At 46.8% G+C, this 19,964-nt stretch overlaps 1 protein-coding gene across 3 annotated transcripts in view; it reads left to right on the forward strand.

Moving 5' to 3' along the window:
• The window catches only part of zgc:113333 (beta-N-acetylhexosaminidase), a 95,605-nt gene that overhangs the window by 19,191 nt on the left and 56,450 nt on the right, over positions 1-19,964 (forward strand). For all 3 annotated transcript variants that reach the window (XM_038821096.1, XM_038821094.1, XM_038821095.1), the window contains exons 3-5: positions 561-816; positions 9,889-9,998; positions 13,207-13,294. In XM_038821096.1, coding sequence (XP_038677024.1) covers positions 561-816; positions 9,889-9,998; positions 13,207-13,294 — 454 coding nt within the window. The remainder of the gene's footprint in view (positions 1-560; positions 817-9,888; positions 9,999-13,206; positions 13,295-19,964) is intronic.

The following is a 19,964-nucleotide window of genomic DNA, read 5'->3' on the forward strand; positions in this document are numbered from 1 at the left end:
ACGTTGGGCCTTTCCCCAGTGACGTTTTTGTTTTCAATTACCATCTTTTACTACATTTCCCAAGTTATTATTAACTTTCCCAAGTTGTTATTAGGTTCCTGTAGATTACTTGTGTTTTGTTCTGCCAGGTTTCTCCCAACCACTGATCTACTTCCCAGCTTGTTCTCAATTCCCATCAGTGTCCATTCTCCCCTTTTATTCTGGGAATCACTGCTGGCTGCTTCCGCCCTAATCATTGAAACAAAAGTACATTTAATGAGCATTCCTCATGATTTTGAATCATGCTTTTGAATCACCCATCATCCTTTTGCCACTACTTTCTCTGTCTCTCCCTCTCTCATGTCGCATCCTCATAGCAGCTAACGTTCCTCTACCTTCACCCTAATTTCACTCCATTCAAGTCATTTTTTACATTTTGAACCTGGAAATTTATAATTTAATGGCTAATCTACTGCTTTCACCAACCTCAATCCCATCAGTGTCACAGGTTGGAAGACCTCTTACAATAACAAATTGTGTTAAATGACTGTTGATTGAAGGTAAATGGCTCTCTGTTTTAGAAAAACATCATTGGATGCTCCAGCAAAAGAAAGCTTTTGGGGTAAACCTGGAGCAGCAAAGGCAAATGAAGAAGAAATGGAAATTAAGCAAAAAATGGAGCATGAAGCAAAGCAAAATGCCCAGCAGGAAAAGGACAAGGTAAAGGAGGAGGTTAAACCAAAGCCTCGACAACAGAAGGATCTTAACGGCAAATTGATGAGAATCGTCCATTTGGATCTCAAAGGAGCTGCACCCAAACTTTCATATTTGCAACAGGTAGGAGATGTCAGAGCTGAGTAGATGAGGAGTTGAGACAAATAGGTGCATTTATGTGGGAATCGATAAAAATACATGAAAGAGAAAGGAATATAAGATTCTGTGGATAAGGGTAGATGAGTGAGGCGGGAAATGTTTGCACTCTGCATGAATACCAGAATCGATCTGTTGTGCCAAATAACCAGTTTCTGTGCTGTAAATATTATATAATGCTCATTTTCGGAGAAGATGTGAAATCCTGAATGACCAGTGGAGGCTGGCAATATTGAATGCTGTGTTTGGGAAGAACATCTGTCTGAACTTGTGAAGGAGCAGAAGCATCTAGGGTTGTGTTGCTGCAACATTCTTTTACGGTCGTTTGGATTCCTGTTGCACCTTGCAAGGGGGAAGGAGAGAGAATGTCCACGTTTTATTTTTATTGTAAATGGTTTGAATTAGCAGAACAGGTTACATAAACTGACCATGTCTTCTTTTGAGAATAGGATGTTGAGGGATGATCTGATCGCGATATTGGTAGGTAGAAAGTATTTTCTTGGAAGAATCCAGAAGAAGGGAACATAATAAAATTAAAGATAGGCCATTCCGGAATAAAATAGTGCGGTGCTCAGCAGATTTTACAGCATCTGTGCAGAGAGAAAAACGTTTCATCATCACTTCTGATGAAAGGTCATCAATCTAAAACATTAAGCCTGCTTCTTGTAGTATATGGGCCTGGCATATATACAAGTACATTATACAAGTACCATTATATGAATTCATGAAAAATGATTCACCCATGAGGCCCCTATGTGACCATGGTAACTTAAATTTACGTTTATAAGTACTATGTCTTGGTGCTTTTCCCTCGCTGACATCTGCTGCCTACGCTGTGCCCCCTCAGCCTCGTTGACTTTGACAGACATCCTCAGGTCATTAGGGCCGACATGGACCCTGTATGGGCATGTGGTTCCAGTACCATAGTTTGGTATGCTCCAGTTGTCACTGAGTCCTCTGATCGACTGTCACAAGCAGAGGGACGGAGGAGATGCAGCCTGCATCAGGAGCGCCCTCAGAGGAGTCCCCCAAATGCATAGAACTGCAGGTTGTCCACCGACATGAGGTTTGTTTGAACCTCCCTGCTTACCAGATATGGACGGGACGCCAGCAGAATCACCTAGGTGCCTTATCATCCATCACTCTCATTTGCAGTGACTTGCTGTGGTTACTGCCAGTGCGTAGGCTTGCATTTAAGTTACTATGGTCACATAGGGGTCTCATGGGTGAATCATTTTTCATGAATTCATATAATGGTACTTGTATAATCTCACACCACTATTTAAAAAAATATATATTTTTATGAAGGCATTTTGTATATACATTGAACACAATCAAAACCAGAATAAGAACAAACAGGAAACTTCATAACAAATAAGTAACACCCAACCACCCTAACCTCCCCTCTGCTGACATCTTAACTGTTCTTGAAGAAGTCGATAAACAGCTTCCACTCCGAGCAAACCCATCCACTGATCCTCTCAAGGCGAACTTAAATTTTTCCAGCCTAAGGAACTCCGTCAGGTCGCTCAATCACACCCCTGGCTTCAGCAGCCCTCCGAGTCCCTCTACTCGAAACAAAATCCAATCTGAATGCAACCCCAGAAGGGGCAGCACGGTAGCATAGTGGTTAGCGTAGTTGCTTCACAGCTCCAGGGTCAAAGGTATTAAAGGTACAGGTGGTTCCGAGTCCAGAGGTTGCAATTTTTGGTGTGTCAGAAGACCTGGGAGTCCAGGGGTAAGAGAGGTTGATGTTTTGGCCTTTGTCTCCCTGGTAGCCCGGAGACGGATCTTATTGGTGTGGAGGGACTCGGAACCTCCGAAATCGGGGGTATGGGTTAGTGACATGGGCGGGTTTCCCAGGCTTGAGAAGATCAAGTTCGCCCTGAGGGGATTGATGCTAGGGTACACCCGGAGGTGGTGGTGGTGGGGGTAGGGAGGCATGGTTGATGGTGGGAAAACAGTTAGTGGGAAAGGGGGATTGGGGAATTGTGTATGTAAGTCATGTTGGCTGGGTTTGGTTGTTAGTTGTGTGGGTGTTATTTACTTTGTTTTTCCTCTTGTAAATTATATATGCCTTAATAAAAGTATATATTTTTAAAATGAATGTTAACATTGCATTTGCCTTCCTAACTGCCGACTGAACCTGCATGTTAACCTTAAGACTGCAGAGGCTGATCATGTCGGCATCAATCTGGTCTTCAGCAATCTCTGAATGTTGGTGTCCTGGAGCCTCTGCCCACTCGTCAAGTGAGTGTGACATGCCCTCCCCAATGTGCATTACCACTGCTCTGAAGCGCTTATGCCCTTCAGTGTGTCTGTATCTACCACTTTTCATGGTTGAGATGGGCAAACTCATGCAGTCTGGTTGCTTCTCAGAATGGATGTCTGGGTGAGCAAAGACTTCAGAATGTTCGATGTAATATCCACTAACCTAGCTTGCCATCGCAGTCCGTGTGGCGGCCTCCGCTTGCCGCCCCCGGCAGCAAAATCTCCCAATGTGCGTTGACAGTCCCCAGTAGAACCCACAGGCACATCTGAAAAACAGAGGCCAGTCTAGCTACAGCCATTTCCACCCCGCCTGGCATGGATTCCGAGTGCAGAAGACTTCTTCCAGCCACACTTCACAGCACAGGAGCGCAAAACAGTTCCCTGACTGTTAGACATTCTCAGCAGTTCCTTGCGCTCTCATTGATCCACTCTACCTGATCCACCACCCCGGGAGACATTAGGATGGTGATCAGCTTGGTCAAAGAGGTCAATTTTAGATGTCTTAAAAGAGCTATAAAGCAAGAGATTTGGGATACAGACAACATAAGGCATAACCACCAATAATGGTGCAAAGATGTTTTTTTTTAAGAAACATTTTATTGAGGTATTTTTTGGTATTATAACAAGAACACAATAAACAATGTACATTAAACTATAAACATAGTGCAAAATCCGTCTCCCTCCCTTACAGGTCCCACCTTTATTAACCCCCTACTCTAAGCTAAACTAACCCCCCCCCCTTCTGCTGATGATTAATTTTCCGCAAAGAAGTCGACCAACGGTTGCCACCTTCGGGCGAACCCTAACAGTGCCCCTCTCGAGGTGAGTTTGATTTTCTCCAAACAGAGAAAGCTAGCCATGTCCGATAGCCAGGTCTCCGACTTCAGGGGCTTTGAGTCCCTCCAAGCTAATAGTATCCGTCTCCGGGCTACCAGGGAATCAAAGGCTAGAACGTCTGCCTCTTTCTCCTCCTGGATTCCCGGGTCTTCCGACACCCTGAAAATCGCCTCCTCTGGACTCAGTGCCACCCTTGTTTTTAACATCGTGGACATGACATCTGTAAACCCCTGCCAAAATTCCCTAAGCTTCGGACATGTCCAGAACATGTGGAAATGGTTCACTGGTCCTCCCGCACACATTGCACACCTGTCTTCAACCCCAAAGAATCTGCTCATCCGGGCCACTGTCATGTGAGCCTGGTGAACGACCTTAAATTGCATCAGGCTGAGCCTGACACATGTTGCGGACGCGTTGACTCTACTCCTCGCATCCTCCCATAGACCATCATCGATCTCTCCTCCCAGCACCTCCCCCCCACTTGCGCTTTAGCTCCTCGGTCTGCGTCTTCTCTGACCCCATAAGTTCCTTGTAAATGTCCGAGACGCTCCCTTCTCCTCCCCACCCTCTGGAAACTACCCTGTCATGAATCCCCCTTAGCGGTAGGAGTGAGAAGGTTGACACCTGTTTACGTAGGAAGTCCCGCACCTGCAGATACCTGAATTTGTTTCCCCTCGCCAACCCAAACTTCTCCTCCAGCACCCTCGTACTCGGAAAGCTCCCTCTATAAACATATCCCCCATCCTCTCCATCCCTGCTCTCCGCCATAACCGGAACCCCCCGTCCATACTTCCCAGGGTAAACTGGTGATTATTACAGATTGGGACCCAGACCGATGCTCCCACATGTTTCCTCCATTGCCCGCAGAATCTCCGGGCCGCCACCACCACGGGGCTGGTGGAGTACCGTGCCGGCGGGAATGGCAGTGGCAGTTACCAACGCCCCCAAACTGGTGCCCTTGCGTGAAACCGCCTCCATGCACTCCCATGCCTCCCCCTCCCCCACCACCCACTTCCTGATCATGGCTATATTCGCCGGCCAGTAATAGTTACTAAAATTTAGCAGCGCCAGCCCGCCCTCTCCCCCACTCTGCTCAAGCATTACCTGTCTTGCCCACCCAAACAAAGCCAGAGATCACTTTGTTGACCCTTTTAAAAACGGACCGCGGAATAAAGATGGGGAGACATTGAAACACGAACAGGAATCTCGGGAGGACCGTCATCTTCACCGTCTGCACCCTCCCAGCTAATGACAACGGGAGCGTGTCCAATCTCTGAAAATCGTCCTTCATTTGGTCTACTAGCCGGGCCAGATTTAATTTATGCAGCCAGTCCCATTCCCGCGCCACTTGAATGCCTAGGCATCTAAAGCTTCCCCCTACTAATCTAATCGCCTCTCCTGTCCCCTCGCCTGGACCGCAAACATCTTAATTTTCCCCCAAATTTAGCTTGTACCCCGAAAAGCAGCCAAATTCCCCTAGAATCCTCATGATTTCTTCTATACCCTCTAATGGGTCCGATACATACAGAAGCAGGTCATCTGCATTGAGAGAGACTCTGTGCTCCACCCTCCGGACCAGCCCCTTGAGGCTCTCTGAGCAATTGCCAACAGCTCTATAGCATGCGCGAACAACAGTGGGGAGAGGGGGCATCCCTGTCTCGTTCCCCGGTGCAGTCTAAAATAGTCTAATGTTGTCCTATTCGTCCGTACACTTGCCACAGGAGCCTGATACAGTAACCTGACCCAGTCAATAAAGCCCACCCAAATCCGAACCGTCCCAGTACCTCCCACAGATAATCCCATTCTACCCGATCAAAAGCCTTTTCTGCATCCATTGCGATCACTACCTCCACCTCCCCACCTTCCGGGGGCATCACGATCACGTTTAACAACCTTCTTACATTGGCCACCAACTGACTACCCTTAACAAACCCCGTCTGGTTCTCCCCAATAACATCCGGAACACAATCCTCAGTCTTGGAGGGCAAAATTATGGCCAGCAGTTTGGAGTCCACATTCAACAGGGATATCGGCGTGTAGGACCCACACAGCTCTGGGTTCTTGTCCAGCTTCAGAATCAGCGAAATCGTGGCCTGTGACATAGTCGGGGGCAGCACCCCTCTTTCCCTTGCCTCATTGAACATCCTCATCAACGCCGGCCCCAATATTCCAGAGAACTTGTTACAGTAGTCCCCCTTTATAACGCGGGTGTTGGGGTCCAAGACAGCCACCCGCGTTGTATTCGAGCCGCGGATATCCATGATGGGGGTTTTAAATTTATTTTAAAATCTATGCTAGCGCTTCCCATTGTGAGTCTACGGGGGGGGGCGGGGGAGAGGTCAGACCCCCGTAGACTCACAATGGGAAGCGCTAGCATAGATTTTTAAATAAATTTAAAACCCCTATCGTGGATCCAATTAAAACAGTGTCAATTTCAGCGGCCGGCTCACTTTTTGATCCGGAGAGGGAAGCTGCTCTCACTGAAACAATCAGCCGGCCGCTGAAATTGACACTTCCGGCTGCTCTCTCCCTCCAATCCAACTTTTAAGTTTTAATGTTTCTGATTGGAGGGAGAGAGCAGCCGGCAGTGTCAATTTCAGCGGCCGGCTCACTTTGATCCAGAGAGGGAAGCTGCTCTCTCACTGAAGCAATCAGTGCGCGCGCTGGTTACTGTCTTTACTAACCTGCAGGTCAACCCAGTGCAGAGCATGGTCTGAGATTGTGATCGCCAAGTACCCCGTGTCCACCACCCCTGCCAGTAAGGCCCTGCTCAAAATAAAGAAATCAATCCGGGAGTACACTTTATGCATGTGTGAGTAGGAGGAGAACTTCTTCAATCTTGGCTTCCCAAATCTCCCTGGATCCACCCCCAATCTGCTCCATAAACCCTTTTAGTTCCTTTGCCATTGCTGGCACTCTGCCCGTTTTTGAGTTTAACCGGTCCAAGTCGGGATCAATAACTGTGTTGAGGTCCCCTCCAATGACCAACCTGTGCGTGTCCAGGTCCGGTATCTTCCCCAGCATCCTCTTTATAAACTCTACATCTTTCCAATTTGGCGCATACACATTTTCTAATGCCACCTGCACCCCCTCCAATTTCCCACTGACCATAATGTACCGACCTCCCACATCCAAAACTATTCTTCCTGCCTCAAACACCACCCGCTTATTGATCAGGATTGCGACCCCTCTAGTCTTTGAATCCAGTCCCGAGTGAAAGACCTGACTGACCCAGCCTTTCCTCAATCTAATCTAGTCAGTTACTCTAAGGTGCGTCTCCTGCAGCATTATTACTTCCGCCTTCAGTCCCCTAAGATGCGCGAACACACGTGCCCTCTTGACCTGCCCATTTAACCCTCGAACATTCCAGGTGATCAGCCTAGTTGGGGGGCTCATTCTTCCCCCCCCCCCCTTGCTAGCTTGGTGGCCCCCATCCCTTGCATCGGATAGTCTCCGAACTATTGTTCCCTCCCGGCTCATACAAACATACTCCAACATCAAACAATCCCCACACAATTGCCCGACAAATAAAACGCCAAAATATGAACAAGCACACCTCCATCCCCCTTCAGTGCAATTGAAAACCTTAACTCGCTCAGCTCTGCCACTGGTCCCAAATCAATGCAAAAAGCATTACAAACAGCTTCCATGAAACGAAAAACGAGAAACTTTTTTTTTAATAGAACTGAGAAACAAAAAGGAAAAAAAAACCATGAATGTTGCCACAAAGTTCAAAAGTTCTCAGTCCACCACCAGCCCTTTCCTTTTCACGAAGTCCAGCTCGTCCTCGGGCGACTCAAAATAAAAGTGTTGCTCCTCGTACATGACCCAGAGACGGGCCGGATACAACAGTCCGAACTTCACCTTTTTTCTTAAAAAGGATCAACCTAATCTGGTTGAAGCCTGCTCTTCTCCTGGCCACCTTCACACTCCGGTCTTGGTAAACCCGCAGGATACTATTGTCCCACTTACAGCTCCGTGTCTGCTTGGCCCACTGTAGAATGCGCTCCTTATCCAAGTACCTGTGGAATCTCACCACCATTGCCCTGGGGGGGGGGGGGGGGGGGTCTCCCGTTCGCGGCTTCCTCTCGAGTTCTCTGTGAGCCCTGTCCACCTCCAAGAGTCGGGAGAATGCCCCATCCCCAGCATTTTCTCAAACATATCTGCGATGTATGCCCCAGCGTCCGCTCCTTCGGACCCCTCCAGGAGCCCAACGATTCTCAAGTTCTGCCGGCAGGACCTATTCGCTAGGTCCTCTATTTTCTCCAGGAGCATCTTCTGCTGGTCTCTCAGCATCCCCACCTCCAACTCCACTGCAGTTTGATGTTCCTCCTACTCGGCCAGCGCCTTCTCCACCTCTGGATCGCCTGCTCAATCGACTCTTTTATCGGGTCCACGCAGTCCCTTTTCTGCTTAGCAAAGCCTTCCTGAATAACTTGCATCAGCTGCTCTGTTGACCTCTGGGTCGGCAAACCAGAGGTCTGGTCCTCCGCCATGCTGTCTCCCGCTGCAGCTTCAGCCCAAGCCTGCTCTGTCTTTCTGTGCCTTCTGCCTTTATGAGCACTTCTAGTCCTTCTCTCCATGCACCAATGTGGGAATTCAGTACCCAATTGCCTCTGTCTTCAGTTTTACAGTTCAAGTCCAGTAGAAAATTGGGGGAAAGGTCCGACCCGAGCGGGAGCCACCAAATGTGCGACTTACTCCTTCACAGCCGCCACCAGATGTCACAAAGATGTTTTTTGAATAGTTACCATGGAAGTAGGACATATGGTCAATTGAGTCTGCACTGGCTCTTAGAAGAATCTTATTATAATCTTTATTATTGTCACAAGTAGGATTACAATAACACCACAATGAAGTTACCGTGAAAACCCCTGGTCGCCACACTCCGGCACCTGTTCGGGTACATGGAGGGAGAATTAAGAATGTCCAATTCACCTAACAGCACGCCTTTCAGGACTTGTGTGAGGAAATCAGAGCACCCGGAGGAAACTCACGCAGACTCTGCACAGCAGACAGTGACCATAGCGGGATTAGAACCCAGGACCATGACACTGTGAAGCAATGGTGCTAGCCACTGTGCTACCATGCTACACTCCCACTCTTTCCCAATATTACTGCAATTTTGTTCTGTTATGGGCCAGGGTTTAGAGAACCCCAAAGTGTATCATGGAGTTCACCTGACCCACAACTTTACTAGATTGTGGTATGGGGAGCACATGGCCCACTCTACAGATGTGGTACAGCAGGAATGGAAAAGTATTTTTTAAAGCAAAACAATGTTTATTCTATGAACTCCAGCTAACCTTTTTAAAACATAGTGAACATCTTAGCAGCCATTAATTCAAATACAACCCCCAAAGACTACAACACTAAGTAATCCTTTAAGCTTTCCTTTTAACATCCATAAGACTTAAAAACAAAAACTTTTAACAGAAACGCCTCCGGTTTAACTTCACTACTGAGAACAGTTACCACGTTGAAATCAGCAAATGGACATTCATAAGTTTGCAGAGATTCACACACATCCTGCTGTGATTGCAGCTTCTCCAAAACTAAAACGAAACCAAACCCACCCTGCAGCAAAAAGCCTAAAGCGAAAGTAAAAAGCTGACAGACAGCCCAGCTCCATCCACTCTCTGACATCACTGCAGTAATAAACACCCATTTCTTAAAGGTACTCTCACATGACAGTTCCCCTTCACGTATTTATCCAAATCCCTTTTGAAATCAACTATTGAATGTTTCCACCACCCTATCGGTTTATTGCAAATCTTAATAACTCTGTGTAAAACAAGAATCCTGTCTCCTCCTTATTTTGCTAATCATTCAGATCTTGAGGCCTTTGCATTTCTTCCTGAGAGAGCAGAACTGAGAGGGAATTTGTATAAATGCAGCCTGAGCGTAAATATTTTTCTTTTGATTTTGCAGATCTTTCCTTTTTTGGCCAGCCTTGGGGTCAATGGTGTATTAATGGAGTATGAGGATTCCTTTCCTTATCATGACAGTCTTGAAAACCTCAAGTCCACCTATGCATACAGGTAACACAAAGCAAGAGCTCCTTTGCTCCATGAATTCCTGATAGAATTTTTCCAACTACTTGTTCTACAATCTTGAGATTTTACTCCTGTTATGATTCTCCACTCGGTTTGCTCTGCAGTGTAGTTTCCTTGTCACTGACAGCAGATTTGAGGTCACCTGTAATGTTTCCAGTGGGACCTTCATGAGAACCCTACCTAGTTTAGGTTTCAATCCAAATTAGCAATCTGTTACTTGTTCACCGTTCTGATGTACCTTTCCAGTGTTTTCTATATTTACTCACTCGTTAACTGATTTGCTGCCAGCTATGCAACAACATTGAAGTTTCTCTTATATTCCTGGATGGGATTGGTTCCATTTGACTGGTCCATCTGGTTCAAAATGGAGACTCTTGCTGGGGTGAAGTTCTATCACTCCCAGCCGTGCTCCTAATAACCCACTTAAATGTCTACTCTTCTGACTGACCTGGGATGGTGAATGTTGGAAGGCTATTTGATTTTTGAAATAAATCAAGCTCTTTTTTGTTCGACTATCCCATGGCTCTGTAACCTGGGATGAAGCAACCAATAATGTATGTGGATGAGTTAGTTTCTGGCTGAATCTCATCAGTGGGTTTAGATGGTTTAACTATTGAATACTAAGCTACACAGCAGTAAATTACAAGTTATGTAGATAGTCCAACAAGGGAAGGGGCTGTACTGGACCTGGTATTGGGGAATGAACACGGCCAGGTGGTAGAAGTTTCAGTAGGGGAGCATTTCGGGAACAGTAACCACAAGTCAGTAAGTTTTAAAGTGCTGGTGGACAAGGATAAGAGTGGTCCTAGGGTGAATGTGCTAAATTGGGGGAAAGCTAATAATAACAATATTAGGTGGGAACTGAAGAACCTAGATTGGGGGCGGATGTTTGAGGGTAAATGAACGTTTGACATGTGGGAGGCTTTCAAATGTTAGTTGAAAGGAATTCAGGACCGGCATGTTCCTGTGTGGAAGAAGGATAAATACCGCAAATTTCGGGATCCTTGGATAACGAGAGATATTGTAGGCCTCGTCAAAAAGAAAAAGGAGGCATTTGTCAGGGCTAGAAGGCTGGGAACAGACGAAGCCTGTGTGAAATATAAGGAAAATAGGAAGGAACTTAAGCAAGGAGTCAGGAGGGCTAAAAGGGGTCACAAAAAGTCATTGGCAAATTGGGTTAAGGAATATCCCAAGGCTTTCTACACGTACATAAAAAGCAAGAGAGTAGCCAGGAAAAGGATTGGCCGACTGAAGGACAGGTGAGGGAATCTATGTGTGGAACCAGAGGAAATGGGCGAGGTACTAAATGAATACTTTGCGTAAGTATTCACCAAAGAGAAGGAATTGGTGGATGTTGAGTCTGGAGAAGGGTGTGTAGATAGCCTGGATCACATTGAGATCCAAAAAGACGAGATGTTGGGTATCTTGAAAAATATTAAGGTAGATAAGTTCCCAGGGCCTGATGGGATGTACCCCAGAATACTGAAGGAGGCAAGAGAGGAAATTGCTGAGGCCTTGACAGAAATCTTTGGATCTTTACTGTCTTCAGGTGCTGTCCCGGAGGACTGGAGACTGGCCAATGTTGTTCCTTTGTTTAAGAAGGGTAGCAAGGATAACCCAGGGAACTATAGGCCGGTGAGCCTTACGTCAGTGGTACGGAAATTACTGGAGAGAATTCTTCGAGTCAGGATATACTCCCATTTGGAAGCAAGTGGACGTATTAGCGAGAGGCAGCACGGTTTTGTGAAGGGGAGGTCGTGCCTCACTAACTTGGTAGAGTTTTTCGAGAAGGTCACAAAGATGATTGATGCAGGTAGGGCAGTGGATGTTGTCTATATGGACTTCAGTAAGGCCTTTGACAAGGTCCCTCATTGCAGACTGGTACAAAAGGTGAAGTCACACGGGATCAGAGGTGAGCTGGCAAGATGGATACAGAAGTGGCTAGGTCATAGAAGGCAGAGTAGCAATGGAAGGGTGCTTTTCTGATTGGAGGGCTGTGATTAGTGGTGTTCCGCAGGGATCAGTGCTGGGACCTTTGCTGTTCGTAGTATATATAAATGATTTGGAGGAAAATGTAACTGGTCTGATTAGTAAGTTTCCGGACAACACAAAGGTTGGTGGAATTGCGGATAACGATGAGGACTGTCAGAGGATACAGCAGGATTTAAATTGTTTGTAGACTTGGGTGGCGAGATGGCAGATAGAGTTTAATCCGGACAAATGTGAGGTAATGCATTTTGGAAGGTTTAATACAGGTAAGGATTATACACTGAATGGTAGAATCCTCGAGTATTTGGAAGTCAGAGAGATCTAGGTGTACAGGTCCACAGGTCACTGAAAGGGGCAACACAGGTGGAGAAGGTAGTCAAGAAGGCATACGGCATGCTTGACTACATTGGCCGGGGCATTGAGTATAAAAATTTGCAAGTCATGTTGCAGCTTTATAGAGCCTTAGTTAGGCCACACTTGGGAGTATAGTGTTCAATTCTGGTCGCCACATTACCAGAAGGATGTGGAGGCTTTAGAGAGGGTGCAGAAGAGATTTACCAGGTCGTTGCCTGGTATGGAGGGCATTAGCTATGAGGAGAGGTTGAATAAACTTGGTTTGTTCTCACTGGAACGGAGGTGGTTGAGAAGCGCCCTGATAGAGGTCTACAAAATTATGAGGGGCATAGACAGAGTGGATAGCCAGAGGCTTTTTCCCAGGGTCGAGGGGTCAATTACGAGGAGGTATAGGTTTAAGGTGCGAGGAGCAAGGTTTAGAGCAGATGTACAAGGCAAGTTTTTTACGCAGAGTGGGTGCCTGGAACTCGTTGCTGGAGGAGGTGGTGGAAGCAGTGACGGTAGTGACGTTTAAGGGGCATCTTGACAAATACATGAATAGGATGGGAATAGAGGGATACGGACCCTGGAAGTGTAGAAGATTTTAGTTTAGACGGGCAGCATAGTCGGCACAGGCTTGGAGGGCCGAAGGGCCTGTTCCTGTGCTGTACTTTTCTTTATTCTAGCAACAATAATGGATACCTGGGAGTGAATTACAGGCTGAAATCTAATTGAAGTGTTCAGATGGTTTACATGTAGACTAATGGATATCTGACTTTGAGCTGCATGGCGTTCATACCTCTGGAGTTTCTGTGCAATGAGTGTAGTTGTTATACATTTGTGTTGATTCCATTTTATTTTTACTGTGCAGTTCTGCCGATATTGACCAGATCCAAAAGCTAGCTGAGGCCAATGAGCTGGAAATTATTCCTTTAGTTCAAACCTTTGGACACATGGAGGTAAGGTCAATTTGTGAGTGTGGGAGGGAATGTGAGTATCTTTACCTCTTTCTTCAGACTAGGTTTATACTCTTGATTTTTAAAAAATGTGTTATAGATATACAGCAGGTTTGAGGTTACCTGATCAAACAAGTTAATGTTTCCGGTGGGACCTTCATGAGAACCCTACCTAGTTTAGGTTTCAACCCAAATTAGCAATCTGCTACTTGTTCACTGTTTTGATGTACCTTTCCAGTGTTTTCTATATTTACTTTCTGTTTTAAACTCCACTCGTTAACTGATTTTCTGCCAGCTATGCAACAACATTGAAGTTTCTCTTATGTTCCTGGATGGGATTGGTTCCATTGACTTGTCCCTCTGGTTCAAAATGGAGACACTTGGTTGAACTCATCACACAGCAGAATGTGAGATGGATAAAATTCAATCACGGGTGTGAACTTTGCTAGCAAGGCCAGAATTTATTGCCCATCCCAAAATGCCTTTTAGAAGATGGGGGTGAGACATTTTCTTCACTGCAGTCCATGAGGTGTTGAGTACAGGTTGAGTATCCCTCATTCTGAATTCTAAAAGTTCTGAAATCAGCACTTTTTCAATGTTGGCTGTTCCCAGCAATGTTCCCGTGGCCTGAGCACATTGAATAAGGGACACTCCACCTGTACATGCACCATGTTGTGAGGGAGGAATGGGCAATAGTCCCACATTAGAATGGTGTATGGCTTGGAGGGGAACTTTTAGGTAGCGGTGTTCACGTACGTTTATGCCCTTTTCTTCTAGGTGGTGGTAATAATAGGTTTGGAACATCTTGAAGGAGCTTTGTCAAGTTGCTGCAGTGCATCTTGGAGTTGATGCATACTGCTTACACAGTGCATTGATGGTTGAGGGAGTGAACATTTAAGGTGATGGATGGGTTGCTGATTAAGTGAGCTGCTTTGTCCTGGATGGTGTCAAGCTTCTTGCATGTTGTTGGAGCTCCACTCCTCAAAGCAACTGCTCCTGACTTGTGCCTCTTGCATAGTGGACAGGTTTTGGTGTGTCAGAAGATGAGTTACTTGCTGCATAATTCACAGCCTCAAAGTGCTACTCTGGGCACAGTATTCATGTTGCTACTCATGATTAGTTTCTGGTCAGTGGTAACCCCTTCAATTTTGATGGTGGGGATTTGCCAAAACTAATGCCAATGAATGTCACGCAACCATGATCAAATTCTCTTTCTGGAGATGGGGCATTGTCTAGCGCATTTATGCAGTGCCAATATTACTCGCCACTCATCACATCTTGCTGCACACGTGGACTGCTCGGTATCTGAGCAATTGTGGATAAATCACAGAATTGATGCAGAGCAGAAGGTGGTCATTCAACCTCTCTTGTCTGTTGAATGAGTGCCATTTCCCCACCTTCTCCCCATAACAGTGGGATATCAATCTAAATCCTTTTTGAATGCCTTGATTGAACCTTCATCCACCACACTCTCAGGCAGTGCATTCTAGACTTTAACCTGTCACTACGTGAAAATGTTTTTCCACAAGTCGCCTTTTATTCTTCTGCCAATTACTTTAAATCTGTGCCTCTCTCATTATCAATCCTTTCACAAGTGAAACAGTTTCTCCCTAACTACTTCGTACAATCTCTCATAATTTTGAATCACCAGCAAGACAGACCCAGCAGAGGTGGGGGCACAGTGGTATACAGTCAGGAGGAAATTTGCCCTGGGAGTCCTCGAATATTGACTCTGGACCACATGAAGTCTCAGGTTTCAGGTTAAACATGGGCAAGGAAACCTCCTACTGATTACCACGTACCGGCCACCATGAGCTGATGAATCCGTACTCCTCCATGTTGAACACCACTTGGAGGAAGGACTGAGGGTGGCAAGGGTGCAGAATTTGGTCCGGGTGGGGGAATGACCATCACCAAGAGTGGCTCGGTACCACAGACCGAGCTGGCTGGGTCCTAAAGGACATAAGCTGCTTGACTGGGACTGCAGCAGGTGGTGAGGGAACCAACAAGAGGGAAAAACATACTTGACCTCGTCCTCACCAAACTGCCTGCTGCAATCTGCCTACTGCAGATGACCGTATCAGTAGAAGTGACCACTACAAGTCCTTGTGGAGACAAAGTCCTGTTTTCACATTGAGGATACCATCCATCATCTTGTGTGACACTACCATCGTGCTAAATGGATAGACTTTACAGATCTAGCAACTCGAGACCTGGGTCTCCATGAGCCGCTGTCGGCCATCAGCAGAATTGTATTCAACACAATCTGCATCCTCATGCCCGTCATATCCTCCACTCTACCATTACCTCCAAGCCAGGGGATCAACACTGCTTCAATAAAGAGTGCAGGAGAGCATTTCAGGAGCAACATCAGACATACCGGAAAATGAGGTGTCAACCTGGTGAAGCTACAACACAGGACTACTTGCGTGCCAAACAGCATAAGCAGCAAGTAATAAACCAAGCTAAATGATTGCACAACAAACGCATCAGATCTAATCTCTGTAATTCTGCTACATCCAGCCATGAATGGTGGTGGACAATTAAGCAACTCACTGGAGGAGGAGGCTCCACAAATATCTCCATCCTCAATGATGGAGGAGCCCAGCACATATGTGCAAAAGACAAGGCTGAGGCATTCGCAACAATCTTTAGCCAGAAGTGCTGAGCGGATGATCTATCTCGGTCTCCTCCGGAGGTCCCTAGCATCACGGATGTCAGTCTTCAGCCAACATGATTCACTCTTCGTAATATCAAGAAACAGCTGAAGGCATTGAATACTGCAAAGGCTATGGGCCCGAACAGTGTACTGAAGATTTCTGCACTCCTAGCCAAGCTGTCCCAGTACAGCTACAACACTGCCATATACCTGGCAATGTGGAAAATTGCCCAAGTGTGTCCTGTACAGAAGAAACCGACAAATCCAACCCAGCCAATTACTGCCCTATCGGTCTACTGTCCGTCATCAGCAAAGTGATGGAAGGATTCATCAACAGTGCTATCAAATGGTACTTACTCAGCAATAACATGCTTACGGACCCTCAGTTTGGATTTTGCCAGGGTCACTCATCTCCTGACCTCATTACAGTCTTGGTTCAAACATGGACAAAAGAGCTGAATGCCAGAGGTGAGAGTGACTGCCCTTGACATTAAGGCAGCATTTGACTGAGTATGACATCAAGGAGTCCGAGCTAAACTGGAGTCAGTGGGAATCGGGAAAAGCTCTCCATTGGTTGGAGTCATACCTGCCACAAAGAAAGATACTTGTGGTGGTTAGAGGTCAATCACCTCAGCTCCAGGACATCACTGCAGAGAGTTCCTTAGGGTATTGTCCTAGGCCTAACCATCTTCAGCTGCTTCATCAATGACCTCCCTTCCATCCTAAGGTCAGAAGTGGGGATGTTTGAGGATGACTGCACAATGTTGACCATTTGCAACGACTCGGATAATGAAGCAGTCCATGTCTAAATGCAGCAAGACCTGGACAATATCCAGACTTGGGCTGACAAGTGGCAAATTATTCGTGCCAGGCAATGACTATCTCCTACAGGAGAAGATCTAACCACCGTCTCTTGACATTCTTGGCAATACCAATGCTGAATATCCAACAATCAACATCCTGGGGGTTACCATTGATCAGAAACTGAACTAGACTAGCCATAATATTACAATGGCTACCATAGCAGGTCAAAGGCTAGGAATCCAATGGCGACCCTCCAAAGCCTGTCCGCTGTCTACAAGACACAAGTCAGGAGTGTATGGAGTACTCTCCACTTGCCTGGTTGAGTACAGCTCCAACAAACTCGAGTAACTCAACACCATCCAGGACAAAGCAACCTGCTTGATTGCTTCCCCCTTCCACAAACATTCAAACCCTCCACCACTGACGAACAGTGGCAGCCGTGTGTACCATCTACAATATGCACTACAGTAACCCTGGTTCCTTAAACAGCACCTTCCAAACCCACGACCACTACCATCTAGAAGGACAAGGCAGCAAATACCTGGGAAGCCCACCACCTGGAGGTTCCCCAAGTCACTCACCAGCCTGACTTGGAAATATATTGCTGTTCCTTCAGTGTTGCTGCGACAAAATCCTGGAACTCCCTCCCTAACAGCACAGTGGGTGTACCTACACCTCAAGGACTACAGCGGTTCAAGAAGGCAATTCATCAGCACCTTCTGAAGGGCAACTAGGGATGGGCAATAAATCATAGATCATAGAATTTACAGTTCAGAAGGAGGCCATTCGGCCCATCGGGTCTGCACTGGCTCTTGGAAAGAGCACCCTACTCAAGCCCACACCTCTACCCTATCCCCATAACACAGAAACCCCACTCAACACTAAAGGAAATTTATCATGGCCAATCCACCTAGCCTGCACATCTTTGGACTGTGGGAGGAAACCGGAGCACTGGAGGAAACCCACGCAGATACAGGGAGAACGTGCAGACTCCGCACAGACAGTGACCCAAGCCGGGAATTGAGCCTGGGACCCTGGAGCTGTGAAGCAATTGTGCTAACCACTATGCTACCGTGCTGCCCAATGCTGGCTTAACCAGTGATGCCCACATCCCGTAAATGAATATTTTAAAAAAAGAACACCTCTTCTCTTCTAAATCTCAGTCTTCTCCAAGAAAAAAAAAATCCCAATTTCTCCAGTTTGTCTTGAAACTGAAATATCTCATCCCTGGAGCCATTTACGTGAAACTTTTCTGTACTCTTGTCAATGCCTTCACAACTTTTCTAAAGTGCAGTGCCTAGAACTGGATGCAATACTCCAGCAGGAGCTGAATTAGGGTCTTCTACAAGTTCAATGAAGTACTAATCATTGTGCAATCAGCAGCTAACATCTCCAGTTCTGACCTTGTGATGAGGGAAGGTCATTGATTAAATGGCTGAAGATGGTTGGCCCAGAACACAATCGTGAAGAACTCGTGCAGCGATGTCCTGGGCTTAGATGATAGACCTCCAACAACCATATTCCTTTCTGCTCAGTATGGCTCCAACCAGTGGAGAATTTTGCACCTGATTTCCATTGACTTCAATTTTGCTTAGGCTCCTCGATGCCTCAGTCAAATGTTGCTTTGACACCAAGGGTAATCACACTTGCCTCCCCTCTAGAATTCAGTCTGTGTTTGGACTGGGGCTGTGATGAAGTCTGGAGCTGAGAGGCCCTGGCAGAGCCAAAGAACATCGGTGATTGGTTTATTGCTGAGTTAGTGCCATGTGATCACACTGTTGGTGACACTGTGCATCAGGTTGCTGATGATTGAGGGTAGACTGATGGAGGCAGTAATTGGCTGGATCGGACATGTCCTTGCGGACCGAGAATACCTGGGCAATATTCAACATTGTTGGATAGATGCCAATGTTATAGCTGTACTTCCTCTTAAGTACAAATTCAGCTTGTAGGACATTGTCCCGTTTTTCACCTATATCGCTGGTGCCTATGTGCACCACGACAGCTGGCTGATTTACCCCCCCCCCAGCTTTGCTAGGGATGTAATAATTCTGGAGCACAAATGTTAGGTACTACAGCTGGGATATTGCCATGCCTCAACACCGTTGCTGTATCCAGTGTGTTCAACCATTTCTTGATATCTCATGGAATAATTCAATCAGGCTGAAGTTTGGCATGTGTGATATTGGGGGCCTCAGTAAGATGCCTTGATGTCATCCATTGGTGCTTCTGGCTGCAAGTACCTTCAGTCTTGTGTTTTGACTGGCATATTTGACTCCCCTGTCATTGAGGATGGGAACGTTTGTGGAGCCTCCTCCTCCAGTTGTCCCTTGTCTTTTATGATTGGATGTGGCATAATTGCAGAGTTGAGTGTGGAATCACTTACTTGCTTCTGCTGTTTAGCACGCACGTTGTCCGAGTTGTATTTCACCAGGTGTGTATCATATTTAGGTATGCCTGGTGCCCAGTCTGGTAAATATGTTCTTGAGGAATTGACGAGCTCAGTCAGTAGTGGTACTACCGAGCCGTTCTTGTTGATGAAGTCCATTGCTCCAAAGTATCGTCTGCGTCCTTGTTACCCTCTGTGCTTCTTCCAGATGGTGTTCAACATGGAGGAGTATTGATTTAAGGGAGGGCAATAGGTGGTAATCAGCAGAAAGTTTCCCTCTGTTTCACCTGATGCTATGAATATGCAAATAGAGATTGGACTTCCGGTGCGCGAGTGGAACGGTCACAGAAAAAGAGGCTCCCGCAGGTCAACGAGTTCGGGGCTTTTTTTCAGGGGGTCTCCGCAACGGGAGGAGGGGGGAAAAAAACTCCAAGTCCCGCAAAATCTGTGGCAGGGGAACCGGGCCCTCGGCAGTGGAGCGATTCGGCGGCAGCAGCAGCGGCAACAAACCCCTCCCCCACGGCACCAGAGTGCAGGGCAGGATCGGAGCAGCGGCCCGGACAGAAGCAGGGCCGACCGTGCAGAGAGGAGGGAACGGCGGAGCGACCAACGACCCAACCACCCCCACCCCCTGCGGGAGAGCGCAGGGTGCGACCGGCGGCCCGGACCAAGCAGCGGGGACTGACCGACCGACTTCTCCCAAACTGGCAGTGACCACCACGAGGCAAGAACAAAGAGGCCTCTCTTTTTCTCTCTCTCTCGGCCCTGGGTGAGTGAGGGAAAAGGAAAGAAAAAAGAACTTTTGCAAAAACAAAATTCTG

Source organism: Scyliorhinus canicula, chromosome 15 (assembly GCF_902713615.1).
Source record: "Scyliorhinus canicula chromosome 15, sScyCan1.1, whole genome shotgun sequence".
Taxonomy (NCBI): domain Eukaryota; kingdom Metazoa; phylum Chordata; class Chondrichthyes; order Carcharhiniformes; family Scyliorhinidae; genus Scyliorhinus; species Scyliorhinus canicula.